Source organism: Mya arenaria, chromosome 11 (assembly GCF_026914265.1).
Source record: "Mya arenaria isolate MELC-2E11 chromosome 11, ASM2691426v1".
Lineage (NCBI taxonomy): Eukaryota > Metazoa > Mollusca > Bivalvia > Myida > Myidae > Mya > Mya arenaria.
In genome coordinates, this window is record NC_069132.1 from 8,605,656 (window position 1) to 8,626,040 (window position 20,385).

General features: G+C 35.7%; 1 protein-coding gene across 1 annotated transcript; it reads left to right on the forward strand.

The window, feature by feature from the left end:
* Positions 1–1,251: 1,251 nt before the first annotated feature.
* On the forward strand, positions 1,252–20,087 carry LOC128209926 (WD repeat-containing protein 43-like). The gene is made up of 17 exons (XM_052914191.1): positions 1,252–1,458; positions 6,453–6,596; positions 6,913–7,034; positions 8,860–8,977; positions 9,349–9,464; positions 9,732–9,831; positions 12,846–12,910; positions 15,515–15,686; positions 15,852–15,938; positions 16,320–16,436; positions 16,711–16,845; positions 17,224–17,342; positions 17,804–17,867; positions 18,162–18,275; positions 18,509–18,572; positions 18,812–18,876; positions 19,433–20,087. Exons 1-17 carry the CDS (start codon positions 1,279–1,281, stop codon positions 19,502–19,504), a joined length of 1,854 nt encoding a protein of 617 aa, XP_052770151.1. The 5' UTR covers positions 1,252–1,278; the 3' UTR covers positions 19,505–20,087.
* The last annotated feature ends 298 nt before the right edge of the window (positions 20,088–20,385 follow it).

The window sequence follows — 20,385 nt, forward strand, 5'->3', positions numbered from 1 at the left end:
TGTATCACATAACCTTTATAATTGACTGGATTTAACACTCGGTAGTCCCATTGAAAAAAAAATGTTCCTGTTCAACATGCGTGACATCTTAGCTGTCAAACAATTATCTGCAGTCTGTTGGTTAAAGAAATGTCAAAATAAACAGTAACATGATAAGATAAAAAGGATGAATATGGGATAACACTTTGTATGTATTTGTCGATGTTATTTTCAACTATAAAAACATACATCAAACGTTATGTCTAGATGTGTATCCACCTGTTTTTAAGTTTCATAAATTATTGACGTCGTCTGATCAATAAGAAAGAACGTATTAATATTTGTAAATATATGAAAGAAGCCTTTTTTATGAGAATGCTTCTTCGACTAATCTACCTGAGTACTCACGTACACACCTTCTCACAAAATAATAGAAATAAAATATCTATAAAACATAGCAATGCGTATTTTAATTTTGTCCGGTCCGTCCAGTCTTTTATACCAACACAAAATTAGGAAAATTCTGAACGAATTCCGTAACAGTTCGGATATTTCCGTTGGTCCGGATTTGGTCCGGTACGGCCAGTCTTTTATACCCTTTTAAATATCTATGTTTTCACCAATATCATTAAACTGAATATAATTGCATTGATAAATCGGGTAAAATAAAAATATGGAGCTGAAACTAAAACAAATTTAAGACCATGCATGTGTATGAATTAAACACACAGGTTAATAGAAAGCAAGCAGCATTTCGACTTATTTTTTGGTTGTAAATTAAATGGCTAACGCGCTTCATTATCATATCTTTTTTAACTGAATGTGATGTAATATAGTGTTCATATTCAAGAGTCGTTTTCCATTATTATTTCGATTTAAGGATTATAATGATAAACAGCTAATAGTTGATAAACAATAGTAGTATCAAACTTATGAACACATGTTTCTTGTGTTTTATTTAATAAAGGTGTTTTACACATTAGGAATTCTTAACGTAAAGCTAAACTGTTTTACTCATTATATCATGGTACATATTAACATAACTAATTTCATTTTTTTCTGATATGTGTCCGGTTTTAAAATGTACACGCATATTTTCAATAGTTTTGGAATGGGTCGCTCTTACAAGAGTCTTTTAAACTTTCTATCTTGAACACTTTTCCCGAGCTACCAACTGTGGTGATCCCGGCATTTATCCCTTTATGGATCAGTTGTAGTCCTGGCTTTTCCGATAAGCGATACCGGGTCACGGCAGACATAATTCTCCACATGCGCAGTGAATCCCACGTGTTTAAAAAAATGGAGTCGACGACGGTCGAAATATCACCGGATGGTGAATTAGCCATTCATTCATCTCATGATGGCACTGTCAAAGTTTGGGAAACAGCCACAGGGTCGTTAAGAAGTGAATACAAACCTAGCTCCCACCTGTCAGCCTCCTGTACCTGCCTGTCATGGAATCAACTGAGTAAACCAGCCGTGAGTTTATGAAAACGTGTTCGACTGTATTTGTTCATTTTGAAACTTGTCAGAGCACTTATAATTGCTGTGTCTGACAGAGCTGACATGCATATGAGATGTACATAAATATCAGTAATGACACTTTTAGAAAGACGATGCATCCGAATCGCGCGGTGCAAAACTTATAAGAGTCAGAATCCCCTTCATATGACACGTATGGAAATTGTCAGAATTCTCTTCATATGACACACTGTCATACATATAGAAATACGTTTTTAGTACTGTACATGTTGAATAGCCCCAAAAGGTGTATTTGTTGATGATTACATTCATATGGAGAACTGTATAATTTATATATTAGTAGCACAATTATTAATCGTCCAAAAGAAAATTGAACTTGGAACAACTTGGAAGTTGAAAAACAAAACAACAAAAAACACTAAATTTTTGAAAACGAATTTTGTATAATATAACTTGTATGTAAAGTTAGTCATATATTTCTCTGATGCGTTGAATTAATTGCATAAATTGATCTTTCAAAGAATCATTGACTACCTCCGTAACCGTCTCCGTGGCCTAGTGGTTAAGCTCCCGCCTACGGAGTGGGAGGTTGTGGGTTCGATCCCTGGCCGCGTCATACCAAAAGACTTTTAAAATTGGTACAAGTAGCTCCCTTGCCTGGCGCTCGGCATTTAAAGGGTAGTGCTTGGAAAAGTGGTGTACTTAGTACTTATTTAACCCTTTAGCGCATGTATACGAGAAAGGCCGACATAGCTCATTAGCAGATGTAAACGCATCTGGCCGACCCTATACACTACTGGATGTAAACGCATCTCCCGCATATTTCAATAGGGTCATTTCAATACTTCAATATTGCATCTTCCTTTTTGTAAACAATATCCCGGATGTTTATAAAGCTGAAGTTTAACCTTTGGGTATTGATTTTCCCTCGAAAATGTCGTCCGCTAAAATTTGAAGGGTATTATTTATACTGCCAATCACATGTGTGAGATCCCACTGTGACGTAATAAAACCTCGAGGAATGGCAGTACTGTACAGTATGGAATTTCCCCCAAAACATTGATGTGTAAATCATTGAATATATTATGTCAGTTTAATTTACCATTGAAATCAATAAAGATAATAATTATTTGTAGATAATATTTTGTGTTACAAACAATAGAAACAATGAGTAGCTGAGAAAATGATGAGTAAAATTATGCTTTGCTAATCGATGGCCAGCATGGTTCCAGTCGTAAAATAGGTCAAGTAAACAACATTTGTGCAAGCGTTTGATGATTTAGCTCTTTTTATTCATTACTTGGAAAACATTTATCAGCTTTCTTTTTGTAAAGAATTTTATGAGGGGGTAATAAAGTTAAACAGACACTCTGGACTGGATCTCTCAGCTGGATGACACCGGATATTCCTGCCACATTTCTGTGTATTATACACAAGAACATCATTTGTCGGCTTTTTAATCCAGATAGGTCTTTTTTATGATAGGGGTAATAAAATTTAGATCGATCCCAGCATATTATTACCCTTTGATTTAATGCAGTTATGACATTTCAAAGAAATGTTACGATTCCATCTTGGAAATGCATTCACAGATGAAATAAAATAATTTTATATTTCATCATTGACATCATTAATTAGATAATTTAATTATCTATAAAAAATGTATTCACATAAAAAAGATTTGGAAACAATTATTTAGAGTAATATTGATTTTAAGGTCATACTGCTGTATTCATTTGCTCATTTTCGAATATCCTGAAAAGTACCTATACAGATAAGGACTGCTTATCAGTAAGATGGCTATTGACTGGGAGGTGTAATCTGGCCACTTGTCTATGTGCTAAAGGGTTAACCCAGGAAAGTTGTACCCTGTGTATCGGTGCTTTACACTGAGCACGTAAAAGAACCAAGGGGGTCTCTTCGAAAAAGAGCTAGGGTATCGCACCCGGATTTCCTTGTATCCCATCACTGTCTCTTCAGCGTGCTGTCCCTTCAGCAAAAACAAAGGACCCCGTTGGAAATAAGTGCTTGCACTTTCACGGATTATCCATGACCGCAGAATGTGGCCAGTCCATTGATAATTCCTAACCTGTGCAAATTACAATCTTTAAATTCATCACTGCTTTTTTGTTAAATAGCTCATTGAGCTTTTAGCATTTACCCGACTTTAAATTAAGATTCTTGTATCTTGTGCTGCCCATTGAAAATTACTAGGAACAGTATTCCCAAACCCCACTTATGTTTAGTTATTTACCCTGCTTCTTTAAAATACAAGTTGAAACCTCTGGACTTTGAAGAGAATGCTGATGGTCTATGGCTTGAACCGATTTTATAGAGATTTCAAAATAATGCTAAAAAAATGGTATAATGTCATGTTTGAAGGCACTTAACCTCAACAGAAATGAGTAGAATTACTCTGAACTGAATATTCTGTTCTGATCTTCAATTTCATTCAGATCACATTCATGCCATATTTCTGTAGTCTTTCCGAGGCCATTTTGTTCTGAATTTCAAAAGATTTTGACATATGCCCAAAGGATTTGTTTAACATGTCCGAGACCGCGAAATATCAACATTATTTCAGATGCAAGACCCAATAGTAATTAGTCCCCTACCGGTTTACCCTCTGTCCATCCGTCCGTCCACAAAAATCTCAGTCCTGCAATAACTCAAATTGTATCAAAGATAGGTTAATGAAACTTAGTATGTGGAAAGAGGGCAATATGGAGTTTATGCATCTTCGTTTATTTTTTTTCGTCAGACAAAGTAATGCAGAGTTATGGCCCTTGACTTATTAAAATTAGCCATTTTGGTCCTGTGATTATTCAAAAAAGTTTCAAATCTAGGTTCATGAAACTCAGTATATGGATACAGGGTAAAATGGAGATTATGCACATTAGTTGGGGGGTTTTGTCAGTCAAAGTTTTGCCGAGTAATGGCCCTTTACTTATTAAAAATATAGCCAATTTGGTCCCGTTATAACTTAAAAAGTATCAAAGCTAGGTTCATGAAACTTAGTATGTGGAAAGAGGGCAATATGGAGATTATGCAGGTTAGTATTTTTTTCGTCAGACAAGGTAATACAGAATTATGGCCCTTGACTTATTTAAAATACAGCTGTTGACAGAAAAAAATATCAGTCCTGGGATAACTAAAACAGTATCCAAGCTAGATTAATTTTTATATGTTTCTTGCACTATAATTCTTATGGCCATTTTACATTTTTATGCCCCCGAAGGTGGGCATATTAAAATCGCACCGTCCTTCCGTCCGTCCGTGTGTCCGGCTCTATAACTCGTGTCCGGGCTGTAACATTCCCTTGTATGGACAGATTTTAAAATAACTTGCCACATGTGTTCCACATACCAAGACGACGTGTCGCGTGCAAGACCCGTGCCCCTACCTCAAAGGTCAAGGTCACGCTAGTCTTTATTCACAATGGAGTGCTGCATATAAGGACATAGAGTATAGGTTGTCGTGTCCGGGCTGTAACTTTCCCATGTATGGACAGATTTTAAAATAACTTGCCACATGTGTTCCACATACCAAGACAACGTGTCGCGTGAACGACCCGTGTCCCTACCTCTAAGGTCAAGGTCACACTTGGGTGTTTATTCACAATGGAATGCTGCATATATAAGGACATAACAGTGTCGGTTGTCAACTATGGGTGGTATTTTTTTATGTTCAGAGGCAATTTAAAATAACTTGCCATATGTATTTGACATGTTAAGGCAAGATCAACTTTTCATGTACTGACCATGTTCATAGGTCAATGTCACAATCGGGGGCCTTCGTCACATACTGTGACAGCTCTTGTTTTAAACTGGCTTCTCTTTTTAACTAAAAAACATTGTATTGAGTACAGGTGTTTGTTTTTTCGGCAATATTTATAGCCGGTATTCGGTCATGTTTCCAATGGCAAAAAGTATCTTTTTTCCACAATTTCCGAATAAAAATTCCCAATTTGGAGTTCTAAAACTTCAAAAGAAAATAAGAAAAAGGACGATGAAAATATAAACAAAACAGTTATTTCCCCTACATGCAAGCGTCTAAAGACATACAATGATGTAATATCTGCGTCATGGTGAAAGGTTGATTTTCATTGGTTGAACTATATTTTTTATCCAATCGAGAGCATGTAACAGTTTGGAGTTCTTCACATTGTGTTAAAAACATGTGTCATTTTCAACAAAAGGATTAATAATTTAAAGTTGACAGAAAATTATTCGGTGCAGGAGGGGATTAAAATAACAAATAGACAATGCTGTTCTTTGTCATCCCTCACCTACATGTTTACATACATGACATTGACCAATATCGGAAAATGACAGAACTGAGAAGTGAAACTGAAAGTAGACAACTGGGTGAAATGACCAAGTATTTATTTATTATAATGATGGTGTATTTACTTTTTGATGAATGCCGAAGGAAACATGTTGATGAAATTTTACAAAATTCATTCTTTTGTTTTTTGATCAATTGCAAACAAATATTGATATATTCATTCCATTTTCTCTGAGTCTGAAAGTCATCATTTTAAATAGACAGTAGATTTTGTATCCAATTTAAGAGAAAGATAAGCCCATTAAATTGTCTCTGAAATTTTTAAAAACTTGTTAATCAAACAATTTACTCTTTCAAAGAGTTAAAACAAGGGATTAAACAATGTAAGGTGTTAACGGATTCAGTGCATATTATGTTGAAAATACCAATGTTATTCATTATAGTATTATATAAATTATATCCTTTGTAATTATTTATGAAGAATTTCCCAATTTTGCCAAAATTGACGCGAAAATTCCCAATCTCACGGGTATAGGTCATATTCTCAAAATACCGAAAAAAAACCTGGAGTACATTTGTTGTAAGTAAATGTATTGTACAAAGTTGTGGGATTTTTTGGCCAGAAGGATGTGGATGTTTATCCCTTACTGGGTGATGTATAAAAATTCCTGGGGATTTTCCCACCCGCTATTTCTTAATTTCAGGAGTCGCCTAGAAAAAAACGGAGAAGAAGTGGAAAGGGGGATGTTGGACAGGCCATTGCAGATTTGGGTCTAGTGGCCATTGGTACTGTTACAGGCTCTGTGTTATTGTACAGTGTTGTGAAGGGGGATCTTCACAGTCAATTGGTATGTGTGTTCATCAAGTCAATGGGAATTTTGAGACAGGGGCAACTATTTTATAGATTGCATCACTGCCCTTCTATGTCAAAAAAACAATGGGCGCTTGATATTTTTAATGGACACGTACAAATATACCAAAACAGTAAAATTTGGAAAAAAGTCTACCCAAATTCTCGTAATCATGTTTGGAATCTAAATACTAGTACTTTAAAGGTTCATATTATTTCAACATTATTTATTACAAACATGCAATTTCAAGTGAAAAAAAATAATTTGAAAGGGATATATCATACATCTAAGTATATATGTATGGATTTTTCAGATTGATGGTCATTCAGATCGGGTGAATGGAATTGTCTGGTATTCAGAGAGTGACAGTCTGTACAGCTGCTCAAGTGATCAACACATTGTGCAGTGGGAAGTCACTAAAGGGAAAATAAAGCAGTAAGTATTGTCACAGTGCTCTAGATAAGGTTTGGGTGTTATATAAGATTTTTTTGCAAGGACCGTTATGCCCTCAGAGAGTATTCATTCAAAAGCAAAGAGTATTTACTGAATAAAACAGTCAACAAGGGAGTGACAAATATCCTTCACTGTCAACACCCCTCTCAAAGGGAAGTAAATGCTGCCTTGAATTGGCTACCCGCGCGTTCAGGTATCGTTAACAATTTTTTGTTATTTTATTTCTATGTTATAACTACAACAGTTTTTACCTAATTACCTAATCATTATAGAATTTTATGAGACCATTTGGCTTCATGATATTTGAGACCAGTGAAGTATGGTAATTTCTGGTAAAAAAAATAATTGTAGGCTCATTCAATAAAAGTTTTAGGCGAAGATTTAATGATGTTGAATTTGTATAAAGGTCAAAAAAGGCAATACATTGATTTTGTCATTTCCTCAACTTTGTTAATTTTTAGCTTGTCTATTCATAGAATAAGGAGGGCTATATTACTTGCACCTGCATATGGTTAAAGTTTCAGGGCTCAGTGATTTTTTTTTTGGTGCAAATAACTGCCTTCTAAAGGCTGTTTCCCCTTGCGAAAAAATGTCCATCTTTCCCAAAAAAAAAATTCTCAATTTGATTAATGTAGATTACATTAATGAATAAAAAATCAATGAAATTTCTTGAAATATAAACAAAATCATGACAATACTTATTCTTTCACAGCATAAGGTATGCATAAAAAAAAGTTTGAACATGTATATTTACCATTATATTAGCTATTTTGGCCTGATTTTGTATTTTTCCCCAATGTCAACTTTTTTCCCAATTTGCAAGGCACAGGCAGTCGAAATAATTCCAAAAAAAAATCACTGGGGATAGTTGGCATTAACAATTATAACACCAATACTTTTCATTTAAATCACTTAATACTTATCAGTGGTCGAAATTAACACAAGTCTGCAAGCCCTCACTGGTAAAATGTCCTCCCAGCTTGCGCAAATTCTGAATTTATATTGTAGGGCTTGTTCAAAAAATTGATGCAAAGCAATAGTATAAGAATTCGAGCTTGTTCATTCATAAGTCTTATTTCGATGACTGAACCATACCCCTCAATATAACCACAAGCATTGAATATTTAGTTTTAACACATGGTGCGACCTAGACCTACAAGGTGGGAAACGGGGCATACACATCTACTCATTTAGGACCATCACACAATTAGGTAACATAACTCCATCCAAAATACAAACTATGGCCCCTGATTGACTCAGGAACTTAGGTTAAGTTTAAGGGCACATAGTGTCTGGCTCAAGTCTTAGGACAAGTTGGCATTTTCACTATTCCAATACCTTTCATTCGATACAATTCACTTCATACAATGTACTTCACACAGTTGTTCAGGACCATCACATACTTAGATTAGATAACTCCATATCATCCTAAATACAAATGATGGCCTCTGATTGATTGATGGGCCCATGAATGCAATTATCTCTAAGACATAAAGTCAGGGGTTCTGTCGTATGTCAGCTCTTGTTTTTAATACTTCAATCACTCAAATATGTAGAAAAATAAAGAAAATATGACAACAAGATAATTCCAATTAAAGATTAAAATTTACTAAGATCTTGATTGAAACAGCCCCTGGTCTCTAGGTCAAATATTTATACAAAATTGTGTTGGAAGTTTCTTAATCCTTTCACAAATTTATCAGTGATTCAATCTTCAAAAAACTCAACAATTGCTCAGCATGATATGTAGGACCAGTGAAAATGGGTCAGCATATATACAATGTATTATAAACTATACATTTTTCAGCAAGTGGAAGGCCGATAAGAGTGGAGTTTACAGTTTGTGCCGATGTTCCAGCACACATCTACTGTCTGCAGGCAGGACCATCAAACTGTGGGATCTGGAGACGAGGCAGATCCTGAAAGTATGTGAGACTAGATTTTCAAAAATTGCACTGTACTCAGAACTCGGTCGTCAATAATAAGTGTTTTGAAATAAGAAGCCAGGCTTTTGACACTAGGGCCGTTCTTTATAAATTACAGAATTTGAGCTAGTTTGGAGAGCATTCTACAATCACTGTTAACTTACACTACCTTGTAATGGATTTAGCTTTCATACTAACATAGTAAATCATTTTCTTTTGGTGCAAGAGGTCATGAATTGTAGCACAACACAAAGTTTGTGCAGTTAAAGGAGCTGCTCTTGAAAGTATCTGTTATCAATGCATGGTTGGGAATTGATTAAAATTTATCATGACTTATAATGTTTTTGACACAATTTTATGTTTATTTGCAGACCTTTACTGGTCATGCTACAGAGGTGTTCAGACTACTGCATGTACCCGTCGGGGAGTCGATTGAAAAATCTTATTTCCTCTCTGAAGCCATCAATGACAGACTCGTCAATGCATGGTGAGTGGTCATTAAAAATTCACATTTTTTAAACTTGAAAATAGGTATTGATCAACAGTCTAATTTCATGTTAAATTTACGGAACAAGTTATTTATGTGTTTTTACGAAAATCAAGTTCGCAAGATTCTAGACTAATGCTAAAGGTAAGTATCTGTTTGGCTGTATGACATTTGTTATGTATAGAATGATATGTAAATATTGACATTCAGTCTTCCATTAACTAGTATACTTTAATTTGTAGCTTGCATGGCATTTTTCTTTTTCAGGCAAATAGATACAACTTCTAAAGACAAGAATGCACTTGCAGCATTTTCCCTGCCTGAGGAGCCAGTCTCACTTCAGACCTCAACTCCAAGTGCAGATAGGGTATGTAATAGTGTGGTGTTTTTATAATACTTCTGAAGTACACAATTAAGAAATTTTTAAGATTCTTGGCTATTTTTTAACTATTTTATTTAAACATGTAATTTGTAAGGTTCGTGAGAAGGTCATATTGACAGTAATTATTGTTGAGTTGTATCTTGGTATCAGTGTAAAAAAAAAAAAAATGCCAAAAAAAGAGGGGATTGCCATGATGAAAGAAACAGGTTTATTTTCATACATACCTTAAACATGCATTAATCAAAGGATAGTTTCTTGAATAGTTTGCATCAGAGGCTTGATCAGTGTTAATTTGCTTCCTAGTCAAATTGCCCCCAAGTCAAAAAGTCCCCATTTTGGTCAAATAGCCCCCACTCACATGTTAAAATTGGTCAAATGGCCCCCAAAAACGCCCCCACTTTATTTTTTTATATGTATGTTATTCCAAAACACTTTTAAACCTTTATTTTTTCAAAATGAAGTACAATTAACCAAGTAAGAATAACAAACGTTTTAAAATTTTACTTACAAATAATATATTATTACATCAAATCTACATTTTAAATGTTTCTAAGTCATAAGTTTTTGGGTTTTTTTGGTGTGTTTCTTTATTTTAATATTGATTACGAATCAAACTTAAAGCTGCACTCTCACAGATTTACCGTTTTGACAACTTTACCGTATTATATCATGTATAGGACGCTAGCATAGATAGGACGCAGGCCAAAAAATCGTTGAGAAAACGGGTAAAACCCCTTAATATATAAGATAGGACGCAGGGGGAAAATGTCAAAATCGGAGCCGAAAAATTGAGGTTGGTAAGGTATTTATAACATATATTGAAGTAAAAAAACAAACAAAAATTGTATAAAAGGCATATTTCGATAAGTGTCTTGTGTATTTCAATAATTATCGTCGTATTTCGGTAATTAAACGTACACAACAATGATATATGTCTTGACATTTTGAGAACATTCACGCATAATATAAGACTTATACAAATGCTGTAATAGACTAGTTCTGACTGACAGTCAACCGTTGCAACCGTTGCATCTCCCGACATGCCTTCTGAATGACAGTCAACCGTTGCAACCGTTGCAAAACTGTGTATTGTCAAAACTAATGATTGTTTTGATAAGGCTTGTCGCTGCGCGGATTAAAGCATGTCATCATAATTATTGCGTGTCGGTAATTAGCCTTGCCAGCAGAAGGCACCTCGGGTAAAGTGCGAACAAACAACAATACGGTATTACCATCGCAATAGTTTGTTCTATTGATGTTTTTCTAATGACAGACAGCGGGTGTTTTTCACACCTTCGCACATTTGAAAAGATTTGATAGTGACAATAATGCTACTTTGCGTTATGCACATTCCTTTATTATTTTTTTAAAACAGTAACATACAACAAAATGTTTTGTAAAATATCGAAACATTAAAATCGTGAACAACGATTAATTGATAAATACCTCCTTTCCCGATTTTCCGTTGCCGTTATAACTCAATCCAGTTAAAGTGCTGACTCACATCGAGTTTCTGTGAGTAGCGTCCCTTTTGTAAAAAAGTAAACACTCCTGTTTGTTTTCAATTTATTTCTCAATAAATCATATTAAAGTAAACATTCAATATATTTCTGCGTGTGTTAACTTGCATGATTTTACCTATGTCAGTTGTTCACTTCGGTGACGCAGTACAGATACTTACTATTACCGCGTTCTTCCCCGGTCCGATATTTTCGACCTGAAATGGACTTGGAAAAAAACAGATGAAATTCTAATAGCATAGAAAAGACGCAGGCAATTTTTAGGACGATAATGGGGGTAAAAAAGTGCGTCCTATGCATGATATAATACGGTATTATTTTTTGTCTTGGAAAGAGCAAATTATTGCATAAATATCTGCAAACCAGTGATAAAAGATTGCTGACAAAAGATAAGATCGCATATTCCCGTTCAAAAATTAATGTTTTATGGCTTAAACCGAAATGCTTTAAACATCAATTTTTGAACTTGAATATAAAAATCTGCGATCTATTTTTTGTCAGCATTCTTATATTACTGGTTTCCATTTTTTTCGCAAAAATCGGCTCATTCCAAAATTAAGGACCAACAAGAATATATAATTAATTTTTTTTTAAATTTTGAAATAATTTATACATTATTCACATCTTTTAAATACACATTTACAATGTATGATAAAATGTATTATGTATTCTCATTGTACAATACAATATACAATAACATAGATGGAGAATGTATATTATATGTCGATACAGTCCAGAGTTTTTGCCCAAACTTATCATTTTGATAAAGGTTACCGAGGGTCAGTGTTTATTAACACCTCTGTGATAATGACACACATCCTTGTATGGACCTGTACGTACCCTGCCTTCTGGTTACGCTGCAAGCGTTGTCCTGAGACTAGACGGATATATATATACATATCTTAAAAATATTACAACTTACCTTCAAATATAATTTCAAATATAAAAAGAAGTGGGGGCTCTTTGACCAAAATGGGGGCGTTTTGACCAAATTGGGGGCGTTTTGACCATTTTTTTTCCAAGTGGGGGCTATTTGACCAAAAGTGTGGGGGCTATTTGACTTGGGGGCTATTTGACCAGGCTCCGTTAATTTCATGAAACAATGTGGGATTCTTTTCTGAGACATGTTATTTGTCGTCTGCAGTAACATGCACATCAAATTAATGAATATTCTTGGGACAAAAATAATGTATTTATATAAAAAAGAGTTGCTTCTCTTAATCTGGTAAACAAAAATTATTTTTAATTATCTTAAGAGTTGCCTTCCTTGCAAATAATAGAGTTAAAACAATGAAATCAGATATGAGACTAGATTGAACAGTTTTTAAGTTTGTTGAATCATATTACTGGGTACACCCATTACAGAAATTAATGCGAGTCCTAGATTAGACACTGGTTGATATGTCTCATTACAGCCATTTTACACAATGTTAAGACACAAGTCAGGATTGCTGAAATGCACATTTATTTCCCTTTCAGCCATTGGTGCTTGTTGTCGTCACAAAATGTGGAAAGGCATTAATATTTGAACATCGATTAAATGGGTGAGTAATTGCATAAAGCTGATGTCAATATCATCTTCATCAAAGTATACCATTTTCTGTTGCTGCATGTTGTTTATACATATGTTGTTTATACATATATACACATGTATTCTGTTATGTATGTAAATAGTTGCATGTGTGTTGTTGGCTTTCCTTGTTTTCCTGGTACGATAGCTGGCTGGACTGGTGTCCTGTTCGGTTGTAGACACCAGGGATATGGAAATCCGGTTGTGTCCTATCTTGCCCCCGTCCCAGACAGGTGGGGCTTGTGGACAACCGGGACATGCTTGCTAGCATGTGCCTTCACATAATCATGTACTTGCTATAGTTTTTTTTCCTTAATGTGTGAATGCATGTTCAAACGTGGTAATTCCACAGTCACTGCTGCCTTACCTTATCATTTTGCTTTGTCTGTTGTGTGGTTACTGTATTGAACCTGATCCCTTATATGTACAATTGTTCTGCTGCTGTAAATTATTTATGTAGTTTAGTTTATGGGAAAATAAAGATTCATGAGATATTTGTTATGAAATACAAGATGTTAGGTATAACTTATTACCAGAAGAGCTGTCGAGGTGATGTAATAATGGTCTACCTGTAACTGTCCCTAGGTTTTGACAACTGTGTGCATGTTTATTGTGTGCACACGGATGTAGTACCGGGGAAGAACAACTGCCTGTCAGTACTACCACTGTCACACACCTTGTGAGCGTGGATATCTGTGCCAGGAACATTAGTGTTGTGACAAATATGCTCATACTATGCAATTGTCAAACTCTTTACATGCATAAGAGTTAAATGGGTCTGATAATCCAGATGTTAAAATGCAGAACTTGCAAGCAAGTTTGATTCCTTGACTTTCCTAATATTTTTCTTAACCAATGACTTAATGTTTATGTATGGCGTAAGTTGGCTGTATAAGAGTAACCCTGGGTTTTGACAACTGAGTGCATGTTTATTGTGTGCGCACGGATGTAGTCCCAGGGAAGAGCAACTGCCTGTCAGTACTACCACCATCACACACCTTGTGAACGTGGATATCTGTGCCAGGAACATTAGTGTTATGACAAATATTCATGCTGTACAATTGTCAGGATTATTACATGCACAGAAAGTAACGGTATGTTAGTTGTATGGGTTGGCTAGCTCATTTGTCATGCAAGCAAGGAGTGCCAGGGTCGAACCAGCAACTTGTCATATCTTTTTTAAGCCTGTGACCATATGCTTTTGTATATGTGTAGACTGTCTGTATATTAAAGTACCCTGAGTTTTTGACAACTGTGTGCATGTGTATTGTGTGCACACGGATGTAATCCTGGGGAAGAGCAAGTGCCTGTCAGTACTACCATAGTCATACACTGTGAATGTGGATATCTGTGCCAGGAACATGTGACAAAATAATTACTAGAAAGATGCATATGCAAAATAAAAATCTGGGCATTGATTTTTTGCAATTAAGTTAAATTTCCATTAATATCACCTACAAAAAAATAAATAATTTTATTCATGATTATGATCTCCTGGCCTACAGACAGTGAGGAGGGGCCAACTGTCTTGCCAGATCAGTCAGGGTATACCATTCCTAGCTGTTCCAGAGACCGGGCCAGACCGTGTCACACAATTGTTGAAAATTTGATATTACACTATGTCTTGTACCCCTGGCCTACTGACAGTGAGGGGTACTAAATGTCCTGCCCCACCGGTCACCCAGGGAACAGTAACCCCCACTGTGTATGTTCTGTCAGCCCGGCCACAGGGGCAGGTGCTGGAATAAACAACGCGCAGACACCAGATCAGACAAACTACAATTGAAGGTTCAATATTACACTATGTCTTGTACCCCTGGCCTACTGACAGTGAGGGGGACTAAATGTCCTGCCCCACCGGTCACCCAGGGAACAGTAAACCCTACTGTGTATGTTCTGTCAGCCCGGCCACAGGGGCAGGTGCTGGAATAAACAACACACAGACACCAGAATAGACAAACTACAATTGAAGGTTAAATTTTACACAATGTCTTGTACCCCTGGCCTACTGACAGTGAGGGGGACTAAATGTCCTGCCCCACCGGTCACCCAGGGAACAGTAAACCCTACTGTGTATGTTCTGTCAGCCCAGCTAGTGGGCAGGTGCTGGAATAAACAACGCACAGACACCAGATCAGACAAACTGCTATTGAAGGTTAAATTTTACACAATGTCTTGTACCCCTGGCCTACTGACAGTGAGGGGGACTAAATGTCCTGCCCCACCGGTCACCCAGGGAACAGTAACCCCCACTGTGTAATTTCTGTCAGCCCAGCCATAGGGCAGGTGCTGGAATAAACATCAGACACCAGATCAGTCCAACTTCTATTGAATATAAACTTTTGAACGATCTGACTTAAGTGAATGTCTTACGTTGGTAAGATCCGTCTTCAAACATCGAAATCTATCCCTTGTTTTTGCTCTATGCTTTAGTGTATAAAAGTTGTGTTCTAAATGGCACTTGTTTTTGCAACATAGTTTTAAGCATTTTTCCTGCTTTGTATAATGTAGAAGTTTGATACAAGAGTACTTCACTACTGAACTGATTGTAACATGTTCACTACTACAACTTTCACAGGAAGTTAAAAAAGCCACTGCAGCCAAAGGTGACCGTACAGATTGCAGGAGAGGGGAGCAATGGGTCTGTTCCCAGGCCTATACAAATTCTAGCGGCTTATGTATGTGATGTTGATACACATAAGCTGCTCCTTGTACACGGAAACAGCCTTAAACCCACATTCGAGAAAGTGGTATGTTATAAGACTGTAAACACTGACTGAGAATATTTTGATGACAACTCAAGTGAAATGTATTTTTTGCTGTTTAACAGTTCATAATCATTGTATTTATCAATATTTTAGTAAAATTATTAAGATAAGTAGTATAATTTAAATAATGGTGTTTCTTGCTTTCAGTCATATTCTACAGCAGAACCAGAATTATGCCTCGTACGAGAAGATCCCTTGAAGTCATTGTATAAAAAAGACGCAAATGTCTCTAAAGTGAGTATAAAACACAGAAGTTCTGAATGATATACACTTATTGTATACAATACTACTAGTTCTTTGAAATTTCAGTCATGAGTTTAGGTTCCAAAGCACAACTACAGATCAGTTTGTGCTGATGTAATTTATTTTTTTGAAAATAAGATAAGCTGTACAGTACTTGACAGTGTTTAATGGAACTCAACCTGTCTGGCAGCATTTCTTATACATTGAATAGAGTAGTTCAACTATTATAATGACACAAATCAGTGATGCTATTTTTGTCAATAATCAACAATAATCAATATGAAAAAATAATTGAAGGTAAATTGGGATTAAAAACATCTGCTTGCTCTTGGTTCCCTTTGATATTGATGTTCATGTATATTACCCGTATAGGTAAAAACACCAGAGGTTTCAAAGGACATGACCTATCTGGTGCCCAGTCAGTTGGCACCTGCATTGCCTACACAGGAACCAGCATCCCGCAGGAAACGGAAGGTCTCAGTTGGAGAGGTAATACCTACCAATTGATAAACAACAAGATTTGACCATCACTTTACTGTTGTCGTTCTTTAACATTTCAGATGGGGCTAGTCTGCCTAGATGTTACTATTGGATTGTGCATGAAATGTAATATGAAACTTGCAATTTTTATAAACAATGGTTTTAAGTATGATTACAAGTTGTCAATGTCTTAATACTGTTGTCGAGTGTGTTTTTAGAATAAATAAATCTAGTAGACCTTTCACTTCAATTTCTCAAACTATTTACTATACCAAATGTGCAGATGACAATGGAGCAGCGGTTGAGTGCAATTTCCCTGGAGAAGCCCAAAGCAGGGCCAAGACAGCCCCCGAAGGCTGACACCCTCGTCACTCTTTTGGTCCAGGGCCTCCAGAGTAGAGACAACAAACTACTGTCTGTATGTATATATGTTTGTTTTCGAAAGTTGCAATTCAGCCATCATGTTGGCTTAGTTTTACTTTTAAAAATAAGTTTTGACTTGATCACAGTCTTCTTCGGTGGAAGAGACAAAGATTTCTTAGTATTGTGTTACTTAAAAAAATAATCTTTTAAATGCAATACAAAATGAGAGGTATAATTGGTTGTACAATGGAACAACTGGTGGTAACTATTCAAAAAACAGTTTCCTGCTAATTGATTCAACAAATATGTCTTGTCTGACCAATCCTTAGACATAGAAATACTTCAGTTAGGATTACTAAATGAAGGTGTATGAATTGCAAGTATATAAATAAGTAACAATCTCTTATCTGAGGAATGATTTCTGTCCCCCCAGAATGTGTTCTGTATGCGAGACAAGAAGCTTTTGGAGAACACAGTGAGGAAACTGCCTGTCCAGATGGTCATACCCCTGGTCCGAGAACTGACCAGTAAGATGCAGGGACACGCTCAAAGGTACAAAACACATGGTGAATCCAGCTGAGATGTCTTTTTGTGTTGTCAGCAAAACATGGTCGACACAGGGATTACACTTTTGTTTCTTATCAATAATTTTGAACGGCTTGTTGTAGTCATTTAACGTGGTATGCACATTGGTCATTGTCAGTAGATGACCCCTGTTTATTTTGGAGTTAAGTCAAGGTAAGGTGACATTTGCTAGAAAAAACAAGGCACCCAGACTGGTGACATCTATTTCGCGGACCTCTAGTCTTTATTTTCTTATTACAATTTCTTAATTTAAGAAGTTAAAAAGAACCAGAATTTTACAGATGTTTATACGTAAGGCTATTGTCAGACCTGTTAAGTCTCTTTTAGTGCTAAACTTTATAACTACATGATAATCAGTTGCTGATGAGTTTATTTCAATTGATGTTGTGTTATGATTCTGTGTGAAAGGATCTTTCTCTCATTTTCAGTGCATTTCCACATGTTGGCTGGTTACAGTGTGTTTTAGCAGTCCATACATCTTATCTGATGACAGTAAGATACTTGTCTCTCCTGATTGTACTCAATTTACTATACATGTATGCAAATGTACCGTACGTTAAACTACCTTACCAAAAAGTAGGAAAATGCAGAAGTTTGAAAAAAAAAGTTTTTTGAATAATCATTATGAAACAACCATTTTATTTGTAACATAATGTAAAAACATTTGTCTCATGTTTGTTAAAAAAGGTTTTTAAGTGAAGACTTAAAAAACGTTAAACATTAAAAAGAGCACATTCTATTGATTACTTCATATTATATTTCTTATCCCATGATCTATTCTTGCAGTTCCCAGAGATAGTGGAGACATTAAGCCCCCTGTACCAGATGATGGACAACCGTACAAGCATGCTGGGAAGACTGTCCCGTCTCAAGGGCAAGGTCGACATCATGCTCTCACAGGTAAAAAATAGACTGCTTCTTTGTGGTGTTCAACTAGAAACCAGTCACCGGAATAAGAATTTGGAATGTGCAAAATCCAACGCTTGCGCTAATTTCAACCACTTAGATACATGTATATATTTGTTTTAAGAGAAAATATTTTAATAGGAATAATGAATATTTAAGGAAAAGGAAGTCCGAAATGTTATACTGTCATCAAAATATGTGTGCTTTAAAACACTGTACATCTTCAGATAAAATCCCAAACCGTGGAGGAACAAGGTCCGAGTCAGGAACCATTGCTGCAGTTTGAAGAAGGTAACTTAACTAGATTGGATTTTTAGCTCATCCTTATTTTTAAGAAAAAGTTGAGGCTTGGTGTCATTACCATCTTGCCAAAGCATGAACCTCGACCATATCTAAAAAAAGTTAATGTTCAAGATATTCCAATGAAACTTCGTACATATTTTGCTAGAGACAATACACCCATGTATAGCAAGGTTGTTTAAATAGTCTTACAGTTTACAGGTAGAAATTTATTATTTGTCCATTTTCAGAGTCTTCCGAAGATGAGGATGATATGGAGGATATTGCAATAGGTCCCGGTGCTTCAGACTCCGAGGTATACAAGGCAGATACTTAAAACACTTAACTCTCAGATTTTCAAAGTATTATGTCCATTTTGCATCTGGGTATTTTAACATCACCTTGGATTGAAATATAAAAAGAACAGATGCTTCACTGGTTTGAGATCATTATTTTTGTGGGATTACATATACATATGTTCAAAGGTTACAAGAGCAGGGTTCAACACTGAAGGGAGTCCTAAATTTAGGCCTGGACACCTAGAATTTTCAGTTTGGCAGTCTGTCAGATTCCTAGCTCATACCAAGAAAGACAGTAATAGAAAATGCTATACTATATATTAGTATTCTTGTCAGTTGCTGGAATCTTTAATTTAAACTTAAAACCTTGTAATACTTCATTTTCAATCTGACATGGAATTCAATCGGAAAGTGCTGAACTCCTTGATTTTGACTTGATCTTTTAGCATTTGTAATTTGATATTCAGGTTATCTTTTATACAAAAACAGTGAGTGTCTAACATTGAAGAGCTGTTTGATCTTAATCATCATCATCCATATTAACTGCTTCAATTTGTAATTTCCTATTTACAGGACAACTGGGAGGATTTTTCTGATGAGGAGTCAGACATGGAAACACAGGAAGAGGTGAATGGCAAAGGATGATGAGACAGGAAATGATGTCATAGCCAAGCAACCAATCACAGCTCAGCTGGCCCAGATAGAAGGTCTATCTCAGCTGAGTACTGAGACACATTGTGATATCTTCCCAAGGAGCTCCAGTCCTGAATTGAAATCGACTTAATGGTTGTGGAATGTAAAACAAAAAGAACTAATTTGATCAGGAAATCAGTTGAATTGAATTTCTGTTCATCACAAGTGCTTGATAAAAACAGAAGGAAGTGTGATCTTTCTTTGAAAAGAAGGGTAGTAGTGTTATCATTTTTAATAGCAGACAAGGTAAAGGTGCATGACATTCAGAGTGCAAAATTATATGTATCATAATAGATAAAACTGAATTGCTACCAATTTTATAAAGTATAGACTATTTGACAACAAAGGGTTTTTTGTCGAGGGTTTAAGAGTGAAGGCATGGGATCAGTAGAAATGCCTCTGATAACACAGAACACTGCTTTTAAGGACCTTACTTTGTTACAAATATTTTGTTATGAACATTTGTATATTGTATCATGTGAACTATCGTGTACCAGAATGCTGTATTTTGTTGCATTAAAAATATGCAATTTCATTTGTCATTATCATTCTATGTTTCAAGTATAAAAGCAGATTCAAATGAATGCATGAAGCAATCCTATATTTCAGATAAAATCAAAATAATACCGTAATGCCTTTCCAAGTTCAAGGTCAAGGTCATATCCAGTTGTCACTTCAGAGAACCATATTAATATCTGCTCCATATCTTGTCAGTAGTAGAATGTGACAGAGCACGAGCTACTTTGGTTCAAGGTCACACATGAAATAAAGGAACTGTTATGAGTCATCGTTCTAATAATAAACAAATTTGTTATGCTTCTCTTCAAAGAGAC